The sequence below is a fragment of the Oncorhynchus mykiss genome, chromosome 10 (genome assembly GCF_013265735.2).
Source record: "Oncorhynchus mykiss isolate Arlee chromosome 10, USDA_OmykA_1.1, whole genome shotgun sequence".
Classification (NCBI taxonomy): Eukaryota; Metazoa; Chordata; class Actinopteri; order Salmoniformes; family Salmonidae; genus Oncorhynchus; species Oncorhynchus mykiss.
In genome coordinates this window covers 49,301,843-49,312,668 of record NC_048574.1, presented here as the reverse complement: position 1 = coordinate 49,312,668, position 10,826 = coordinate 49,301,843, and the positions used below count along the sequence as shown (strand labels likewise).

At 39.3% G+C, this 10,826-nt stretch overlaps 1 protein-coding gene across 1 annotated transcript; it reads left to right on the top strand.

The window, feature by feature from the left end:
• The first annotated feature begins 3,471 nt into the window (after positions 1-3,471).
• Positions 3,472-10,252, top strand: LOC110534186 (40S ribosomal protein S14). Its single transcript, XM_021618904.2, has 5 exons — positions 3,472-3,612; positions 4,440-4,590; positions 4,758-4,919; positions 7,664-7,740; positions 10,139-10,252. Exons 2-5 carry the CDS (start codon positions 4,442-4,444, stop codon positions 10,204-10,206), a joined length of 456 nt encoding a protein of 151 aa, XP_021474579.1. The 5' UTR covers positions 3,472-3,612; positions 4,440-4,441; the 3' UTR covers positions 10,207-10,252.
• Positions 10,253-10,826: the final 574 nt, after the last annotated feature.

Here is a 10,826-nt window from a genome sequence, read left to right as displayed (position 1 = left end):
GGGGCTGTTTTTCATGGTTTGGGCTAGGACCCTTACTTCCAGTGAAGGGAAATCTTAACGTGACAGCATACAATTACATTTTAGATGATTATGTGCTTCCAACGTTGAGGAAACAGTTTGGGGAAGGCCCTTTCCTGTTTAAACACGACAATGCCCCGTGCACAAAGCGAGGTCCATACAGAAATGTTTTGTCGAGATCGGTGTGGAAGCACTTGACTGGCCTTCACAGAGCCCTGACCTCAACCCCATCGAACACCTTTGGGATGAATAGGAACGTCGACTGTGAGCCAGGCCTAATCGCCCAACATCAGTGTCCGACCTCACTAATGCTCTTGTGGCTGAATGGAAGCAATTCCCTGCAGCAATGTTCCAACATTTAGTGGAAAGACTGTTTTTCTGCAACGTATAAAATAGTAAAAATAAAGAAAAACCCTTGAATGAGTAGGTGTGTACCAGTCAAAAGTTTGGACACACCTACTCATTCCAGGTTTTTTTTTCAAATTTAAAAAAAAATACTATTTTCGACATTGTAGTATCAGCACTATGAAATAACACATATGGAATCAACAAAACAAAAAAATTGTTTAAAAAATCTAATTATATTCTTTGCCTTGATGACAGCTTTGTACACTCTTGGCACTCTCTCAACCAGCTTCATGAGGTAGTCACCTGGAATGCATTTCAATTAACAGGTGTGACTCTTAAGGACTGTACCCTTTTTAAAAGTTTTAGCCTAAAATAACATACCCAAATCTAACTGCCTGTAGCTCAGGACCTGAAGCAAAGATATGCATTTTCTTGATACCGTTTGAAAGAAAACACTTTGAAGTTTGTGGAAATGTGAAATGAATGTAGGCGAATATAACACATTAGATCTGGTAAAAGAAAATACAAATAATAAGACAAGCGTTTATTTATTTATTTTCATCTTCTTTGAAATGTAAGAGAAAGGCCATACTTTCAGATAGGAGTCTAGGTGCAAGAGTCAGCAGTGGGGTCAAACTGTAGACCCCAGTTCCTACATTAAAAATAGATTTTATCAAACAAAATTATGCTACATTTGATCTCTAGGACCCTCAGGATGACAAATCAGAGCAAGAGTACTGAATGCAAGTACATTATTTACCTTCAGAGGTGAATGTATCAAGCCAGTGATACGAGTTTTTTGTTGTTGTGCACTCTCCTCAAACAACAGCATGGAATTTTTTACTGTAATAGCTACTGTTAATTAATTGGACAGTACAGTTAGATTAATAAGATTGTAAGCGTAATTGCCCATATAACACATGTCTATGTCCTGGGAAGTTGGCTGTTGTATTCAACGTCATTCTAGTCACATTAGCGCACGTTAGTAACATCCATCCCGGTTTAGGGACACCCATCTCGTTAAAAGTACATTTGTGGAATGTCTTTCCTTCTTCTTCTTGTATTTGAGCCAATCAGTTGTGTTGTGAAAAGGTAGGGGTGGTATACAGAAGATAGCCCTACTTGGTAAAAGACCAAGTCCATATTATGGCAAGAACAGCTCAAATAAGCAAAGAGAATTGACAGTCCATCATTACTTTATGACATGAAGGTCAGTCAATGCGGAACATTCCAAGAACTTTCAAAGTTTTTTCAAGTACAGTCGCAAAAACCTCTATGATGAAACTGGCTCTCATGAGGACCGCCAAAGAAAGGAAGACCCAGAGTTATCTCTGCTGCAGAGCATAAGTTCATTAGAGTTAACTGCGCCTCAGATTGCAGGCCAAATAAATGTTTCACAGAGTTCAAGTAATAGACACATTACAACATCAACTGTTCAGAGGAGACTGCAAAGACACCATTACTGAAAGGACACCAATAATAATAAGAGACTTGCTTGGACCAAGAAACATGAGCAATGAACATTAGACCGGTGGAAATCGGTCCTTTGGTCTATCTAATGAGTCCAAATTTGAGATTTTTGGTTCCAACTGCCATGTCTTTGTGAGATGCAGAGTAGGTGAACGGATGATCTCCACATGGGTGGTTCCCACCATGAAGCATGAAGGAGGAGCTGTCCAGACTTTTGACTGGTACTGTATATAAATATATTTTCCACTAACCCTACCACCCCTCCCCTAATTGAAGTAAACTAATGAACAACAACACTTTGGCTTCTACTTCCAGCTTATACATACTTTAAAAATGTTATAGACACAATCTATTTTACATGAGTTATTATTGTTTGTTTTTACTCCTATCCTTCCACTACCATCAACCCATCCCATCTATTTCTGAAGACCATACAGTTTTATTTGCCCTATATTTTTAACTGTGCAGTTTCACAAAAGTTCTGAACCTATATACATTTTACGGACACCGTATATTTTACATTAGTTATCTTGTTATTTCACCCACCCTTCAGATCCACTCAACCCCTCCCACCTATCTCCATCCCTATTGGATTTCTATTTGCCATATATTTTTCAACTCTGCTGTGATGTTTCACAAAAGTTCTGAACCTTTCTATTCTAATAGTTTCTACAGATTGAAAATTAAAGATACATTTGCTAAAAGTATTATTATATTATTGATCGATTGACTATGATTTTTCAAATCACCCAGTAGTGCTATCTGCAGTTCTTCAGACATTCCTGGACCTGCGACCAAAAACAAGCTACATGTGGACAGTACCAAAACAAATTATCTAATGATTCTGTCTCATCGCAGCAAAATCTGTAAAACTGGGATGTAAATTATTATTATTTTTTTTAAGTATTTAATCTGGCAAGTCAGTTAAGAACATTCTTATTTGCAATGATAACCTACCCTGGCCAAACTCTAACCCGAATTTAAATGAAAAATTCTAAGTTTTTAATCCGGCGTCGTTTTGAGAATCAGTTCATAAACCATGTGCCATGGAATCAGTACATCGAAAATCTCTTCCCAACTATTTTGCAATCTATGTGGCACAGCTGTCAATTTTTGGGTCCTTAAATGAAACTGGTATACTTTTTTATATATCACAATTTTCTTTAACCAATTTTGGTCTTTGATGCAGGACCGACAGACAAGTTCCTTACTTTCTCCCCCTTCCACTTGCCTCTTCCATTTTTGCGGTAATCCTGCAATTAGTTGGTTGTAATTTTGGGTAGAGCAGACATTTCCATATATTTTTGTTTGTGGAAAGCCTTCTCAGAAGAGTGAAGGCTGTTGTAAAATCGGGACCAACTCCATATTAATGCCCATGATTTTGGAATTAGATGTTTGACGAGCAAGTGTCCACATGCTTTTGGCCATGTAGTGTATGTAATATAAATGTGAATACTGCATGTGTCACACACATACGAGCATATGCCCATACATACAGATATATGTATCCACACACATAAGTACATTTATGTCACATACTGTATATGTTGAAATATACAATAATGGGCCGTTTTCATTTATCTGATTTATATTTCTGACTTATACACCGTACAGACAACGGGAGAGATAGATTGTGCGTGCTGTTTAGGCTACAAATGAACCGCTTGATGGCAGTGAAGTGCATGGTCTACTTCCGGAAAAAGAAAGCTTGAACTCTGAACCCGGTTACGTTTGTTCTTTCCTTTCCTGTTTCGGCTTTAGAAGAGACACACACAGGTACAATGTCGCAGAATTTATATCCAAATGAATCCTGTTTAACATAAAGTACAATGTGTCATTTGTGCTTTTAATCGATACACTGAACTTTGATTGGTATGTTAAATGTGTAATTTGTCTGAAATCGGCTTCAGACGTTTGGATTAGATGGCATTGGTGTTGGCTGTAAGCAGCGGTTTCCATCACTGTAAGGCCTGAATTTCGTTTGCCGGATGGAGCATATTGAGTGGATTTTATGACTTGCCATGTTAACCATGTTGTCTTCAGTCATGTGCATTTTTGCAGATTTGAAGTCGAATACGTTTTAAAATTAAATCGAACAGACTTGCTGAGTGATGCTAGTTAGGTTGCTGTCGTGGTAATTCAGTGCTAACCTTAAAGTAGTCGGCTAACGATGGGCATCTGTAGTTTTTACTCTCGACTTTGCTGTGACTGACTATCGCACATGGGTTATTTTGGTATGGAAATTGTCGTGTTGTATATGCTATGATATAGCTAGCAAGTCTAGCTTCTTGCCTGTCGTGCTATGTGATTTTTGTGTCGAGCGTTGCCTTTTAAGCCAGACAGTTGGTTATTGGTCAGTTGCGATAATGGCTAGTTAATGGTTGTCCATATACTCTCCTACAGTTACTTAGTGAACTAGCTAGTTACAAAAGTATATTGTGGTGAAGTTATCTACAAAGGAACCCATCCTTAACCAAGACCTAGCCTGCTAACTATTTAGCAATGGTGCCCACTCCACCTGGTCCCAAATTGGGGCACTTGAATGGATGCTTAATGCCAGACATGTCTGACGTCATCAATACTGGCAAATGCATATTTTGCAGCTATGGCACCTCGTAAGGGTAAGGAAAAGAAGGAAGAACAGGTCATCGCCCTGGGACCCCAGGTTGCCGAAGGCGAGAATGTCTTTGGAGTCTGCCACATCTTTGCATCCTTCAACGACACCTTCGTTCACGTCACTGATCTTTCTGGCAAGTAAGTACAGGATGCAATGGAACAGTGCAAGCCCAGCTTTATAATAATTTTTTTTTAAAAGACTGCCGTTTCTGGCTTAAACTGTGTAAAGTGCATGCCATCCGTCAATAGCAATCGGTCGTATGATTTCAAATGCTTTGTTCTAAACATGTACCTGCTCCCTCCAGGGAAACTATCTGCCGTGTGACTGGTGGTATGAAGGTGAAGGCCGACAGAGACGAGTCCTCCCCCTACGCCGCCATGTTGGCCGCCCAGGACGTCGCCCAGAGGTGCAAGGAGCTGGGAATCACTGCCCTCCACATCAAGTTGAGGGCCACTGGCGGGAACAGGTTAGGAACCCCCTCCTCACTAATCTGAAGCACAATCTGGTGTTGCTCCATGTCTTTTGTACATCTACAGTGGATGGTGCAGTTAAATTGTTCTGGTACATTGTTCTTGGACTACTCTTGTTGCATGTGTAAATATACCATGCAATTAAAGGACCCACCCCCAGAGGAAGTTGCAGCCGCTATTTCAATGTAATTTCTTGTCCTAGAGACGAAATGTACCTTTAGGTTCCACCTCTGAAGAATGGTGAATGCTACTTTACATATTCACGAATTGGGTGTGAGAATTTTCCTGTGGAGTTGATAAACCTCAACAAACAGGTCACTGACAGCACAATATAGCCAGCTAGCATGCTAAACGTATCTAGTTAGATAGCTAGGTATAGTATCTTGCTAATGTTGTTATTATTTTATTTTTTCTACGCCATATTCAAAACATTAGCCAAGCTGGATCTATGGCTGGAGCTGGATTTACAATAAACACTTATTTAAGGAAAACTTCACCACTGATGGAAACCACTGGCATGTATTTGACTTTGCAATATTTTTATTTTTTAAATAACTTTTATATAACCAGGGGAAACCATTAAGACCAGGGTCATCTTTCCAAAGATAGTTCAAGCAATGTGAGCGACAATTCAAGCATTATCACTACAGCATTAGTTACATACATACAAATATGTTGCATTACATTCAAAAGGTCAGTGGAAACTAATGTATGCAATCAATCAAAAACAAGTGCAGTTTCCATTGGTATCAGAGCCTCATATTCCCCTTTTGGGACCAAAGACTAAAGTTGTAGTGACCTGTAGGCCATTACATGACTTAGGGGCATAGTAACTGAAAGTAGTCTTCCCTAACTTTAGAGACCCACAGAACCTCTAGAACCAATCAGTCTTATCGTTACTAGATTTCCAATTTAGAAGTGAGGTAATATGGGAGTTTCTAATGTTGGGCCCTTCTGGTCGTCAGAATATCAGACAAATTAACTATATGAGCTGGGAATAAAATTATATTTTTGGTCCACCAGTCACTAACAGGTAAATTTTAAAAAATCTACCAGACAATCACATTTTTTACCATCCGAAATATACCCCCCCCCCCCCCCCCCTACTAAAATCACACCAACAAAACACAAAAAAGGATACGCATGCTTTCTCGGCGTAGCGGTTTACGGCATCGCAAGTGCTAGAGGCGTCACTACAGACCCTGGTTCACAATTGGCCCAGCGTCATCTGGGTTAAGGGAGGGTTTGGCTGGGGTAGGTCGTCGTTCTAAATAAGAATGTGTTCTTAACCGAATTGCCTAGTTAAAGGTTAAACAAAATACAATTCTACAACAAATGTAACAAGTAATGTGGTATGTGGGTAATTTCATTTTTTTGTCACATATTTTAATCAAAATATCACAAATGAGACAAATGTTCCTGACTCTTTTTAGGGCAGAAGGTTACCGTGGTAGCGCGACTCGTCATGTTTGTGCCTGTGAGATTGATTCTGACTAATAGAATGCCTTGTCTTTTCTTCCCTGGCAGTTGAAACTCAAACCTAGAAAAACAACCAAGCTTGTGGACAAAACAATGTAAATAGCCAAGAAACACAAGGACACTCTCACTTCAGTAGACTTTCGTCTAAAAATGAATCTTTCACTCAGCTCTTCAGGTGCTCACAGCCCCCACCCAGGACGTTTTGCTGCACAAGGTGTAATGGGCTATATAGATTCATAGTCCTTTGACTTAGTGCAATTAATTTAAAAGCTATGAAACAGAAAAGGGGATAACTTTGATAACAGCTACTGCAGCATTCATTTGACCATAAATGTGATCATGCTTGACTATTTTTATTCACAAATGGGAGTGAAATGCTCACACTGGAGCCCTGACCACCTGCCAACATGGCTGGTGACATAGACATCTCATCCACCAATGTCAAAATATACCAGCAGGTGTTAATTTTAGCCCCCGTATGTGTAAATAGTGCGTATGGATATAATCACAGCTTTTGTCTTTGCTCATGATCATGCACACTGCAAATGACAAGTAAAAAAAATAAATCATTATCTGGATGTTTTTTAGCAAACGTTACACCAATCAAAGAACTGTAGTGAAGCGTAACTTTAGTGTTGAACACATTCATCTTGGGGGAGCAGGTTGCGTTAAATGACATATCACGCAATTATACAATTTTATAAAATGGTCAGATGTTTATTTTTTTTATACATACTAGAATTTACAAATTTATCGAATGGATTGGGGTAATTTTCTGGAGGGGGAAAAGGTGGCGGTGCAATATCAAGTTTGTACCCCGCCCTGTTTTAATTTGCTCAGGCAGCCAAGTGGACATGAGGCTGCTTGGTTCATCTCGGTCGCAAAGAAGAATCACTTGGCACCTGTTCCTGATTAATAAACAATGCCATGCTGGTGGGTGGTAACATTTAAATAAACCCAGCCCTGAAACGAAACGTAGGTATCATATGTATTCACACGGATTTGCACGAAGTGGGTCGTTTGGAGCTGTCTTTTCAAGGCCAAATATATCATACTTTGACTAAAGCTATGACTTTACTTAAATCGGTGTGCAACACCATTCTTACAGCTCGAAAAAGTGGATTTCTACTCGTGCGGGCGTTTACGTGCATTCTGTATTTTGTCCAGTTTTCTGTGTTTTGGAACTGAATTTATCTACAGTGGACTATATTAGATTGTCACCGTGTGCAACCGTACTCAGTGTGAACATTTTGCCTTTCAGAACCAAGACCCCTGGACCAGGCGCACAGTCTGCTCTCCGTGCCTTGGCTCGTTCTGGCATGAAGATTGGACGCATCGGTAAGCTTTAGCTCATTTACTCTGTCAGGAGTATCTGTAATAAACGAGATGGTGCTGTTATTTTTTTCTTCAACCCCTGCCTTCGACCAATAGATGGTCCACTTGTTAGTAGGACTGGGCGATTTAAATTGAATTTATTCAAATTTGTATTAGTGCGATGTTCCAAATGCCTGCATTGCAGGAATCAAGTTTTTTTTTATGTTTTAATGAGCGTTTGCCTTTTTGGTTTATCTCCTTTGTGCCTTCTGTACTGTGTGCACCTCCCCACTTGCACAGACGCAAAGCCCCTCCCACTGCCACTCACAAGATCACGTCTCCCTTTCTGACAACAAGCAGTTTGAACTCGCTATTTGCATTTTAAGATTTGGGCCAACCGAATCGGTCTTCCAAAATGAAGAAAAGCAGACCCTACTACAGTAAAACTGGAACATAAATGAACATTAATGCTCAGTTTGTTGTGCTCTGCATTGCGGTATGATCAGTGCTATTTGGCATCCTTGGGATGGCCCTAAACGTCAGCATAACCATGACCATATAAAAGTTTACTTTCAATCGGTGTTATGGACCTCCCAAGCATCCCGTATCGCACAGAACATTGCAGTACCCCCATACCGCTAGCAGCATTTTAGCCACAGTTATGTGCTAGCTGTCTAGATTGTGTTATAAACATGTAAGGAATTTGCTACTCAGTTCTCATTCTGAGAAAGTATCTTATCCAGGTAGGCCACTTGATTTCATCTAGACAAAGTGAACAGGCGTTGTTCGAACAGTTGGAGATGGACAGGAGGGTGAATTCATAAGTTAACTTCTACCTTTTTAACAAGCAAATAGATCCACGTTGGCTTTAAATTAAAAGGTTAGCTGGCTACTCACTAGCACGTGGGCTTGTGCTTGATTGTTTGCGATGTTTTTAATTTCCTATAATGCCTGCTACTAGAGGTTGGTCATTAGTGGATGTGCATAGTTCTGGTTAAATGAGTAACAAACTGCCTTTTCGTAGACAAGACTTGAAAACCAGATGTGTGATTATTGCAAAAAAAGCAGCATCAACTTTTTTGATATAATTATTAGAGGCTCTTATGGTTTTGGAAGACTTCTATTTAGCCTAGGTATAACTTTACAAGCCATGAATTGGATTATTCCTGACTGTTTGAAATGCAGTGTATCAACCTTTTTTAATTGTGCAGCAAGCTTATTTAGACAAAGTTTATATTTATGAAAGAAGAGAAAAATCAATAGTAGGTGTATATTGTGAATCCCCCATAATTTAATTTGAATCCATATCGCCCAGTTATAGCACTGCACTGCCATGGCTGATTCAACTAATCAAGGAGAGTGTTGGGGAAAACCATGTCTGCCTATTTCATGCACGAATGGTTAAATATACTGCTTATATTGATGTTTTCCGGAGGATGAGAATGTTTCATTTGTGAAATTATTGTTCTGCTAGTCTCATACTAAATGTGAAACAATTCTACTTTTCTGTTAGCCTCTTTTTGTTTAAGCCTCCTGAACACGGTGTAATTTATATGCATACTGTAAAACTTTCAATTATTAGCCTGGGTGTTTTATTTGCTTAAATCACTGACCACAACAGGTGCTTAAACGGGCTTCTATTTGAGCCGGGCGTCGATTGCCTTAATGGATACCGCTTTTGCTCATTTGCCAAGTTAATTATTTCATTCCAGCATTCACTTAAAGCATTATAATCAATTTCTTCATTTCCTGCACTGTTATTTACGTCACATTTATTGTCTTAGTATGCCTCTATTTCAAGAACGTCCTAATAATAAAACATCCTAATAATTTTCCTGTGCGTTTTCGGCAGTTCTTACTCTGGCCACTAGAGGACGATCAGTCAATTACTTGGTCTGTACTCCCAAAGTTGACTGATTGCCAGTTAGCTAGCAGTGTTCAGCTGTTAGCAGCCAATGGCTAGCAGTTTCTTACTGCTGATAAACAAAACAAAAATGGATGATTGGCATCTTATTTGAGTCATTATTGAATTATGTAACAAATCAAACATTAAATCTTTAACAATTCATGGTAAGCTCATAAACCATAGTTTTAGACTGGGTGGGTGTTTGAAACACTTTATTTGCTGAAATGTGTGCCATTGCCCGGCTAAGGGGGACAGGCGGCTATGAGACTTCAATTAAAGTTATCCGGTACTCTGGAATACTGTTGTCACAACAATGTCTTTTTTACAGTTATTTAGCAGATGATCATATTCAAAGCGACTTTGGATGAGACATTTCGGCCAAATGTATGAATTTGTTCAATGCCCTTCAGACAATATTCATTGAACATGTTAAAATAAGGATGTTGATGAATAAAGGATTCCATGTACAATTCTTGTTACTGTTTATCATGCTCACTAACGCTTGCTCTCTTGCAGAGGATGTCACCCCTATTCCATCAGACAGCACCCGCAGAAAGGGAGGTCGTCGTGGGCGTCGTCTGTAAATGTGCTTATTTTGAGTTTTTTCACTCAATAAAAGGTTAATTCCGACCTCTGCTTTTGTCTGGTTCTTCAGTGGTTTCTCTTTTCTTTTTTTTCACCAAGTCTGTCTAGGAAAAATATCCTATTGAATGTTCTTATACGTCAAGCAAATCGTTTAAATTATTTAGCAAAAAAAGCCTGCTTGGCAGCAAGTTGTATGCAGGGATGAGTGGCTTTATCAAAGGGTTGATTAACATTGAAATGTTCCATACACATTTAAGGTTATTTCTCATTTGTTTACATCCCTGTAAGTGAGCATTTATATTTTGCCAAGATAATCCATCCACCTGACAGGTGTGGCATATCAAGAGGCTGATTAATTAAACCACATGATCATAACACAGGTACACCTTGTGCTGGGGACATAAGGCTATTCACTCTAAATTGTTTTGTGTCACAACACAATGCCACAGATGTCTGAAGTTGAGGACGAGTGCAATTGGCATGCTGACTGCAGGAGTGTCAACCAGAGCTGTTGCCACATTATTGATTGTTCATTTCTCTACCATAACCTGCCAATGTCAAATCATGCTTTATACAGCACATTTCAGACATGGAATGCAACACTGTGCTTCAAAGGAAG

Bases quoted from the DNA above. Each gene is read 5' to 3' on its own strand.
- LOC110534186 (XM_021618904.2), top strand. From the start codon at position 4,442: ATGGCACCTCGTAAGGGTAAGGAAAAGAAGGAAGAACAGGTCATCGCC. The intron at 4,920-7,663 runs GTTAGGAACCCC...TTTGCCTTTCAG, and splicing joins AGGGCCACTGGCGGGAACAG to AACCAAGACCCCTGGACCAG. The intron at 7,741-10,138 runs GTAAGCTTTAGC...GCTCTCTTGCAG, and splicing joins CATGAAGATTGGACGCATCG to AGGATGTCACCCCTATTCCA.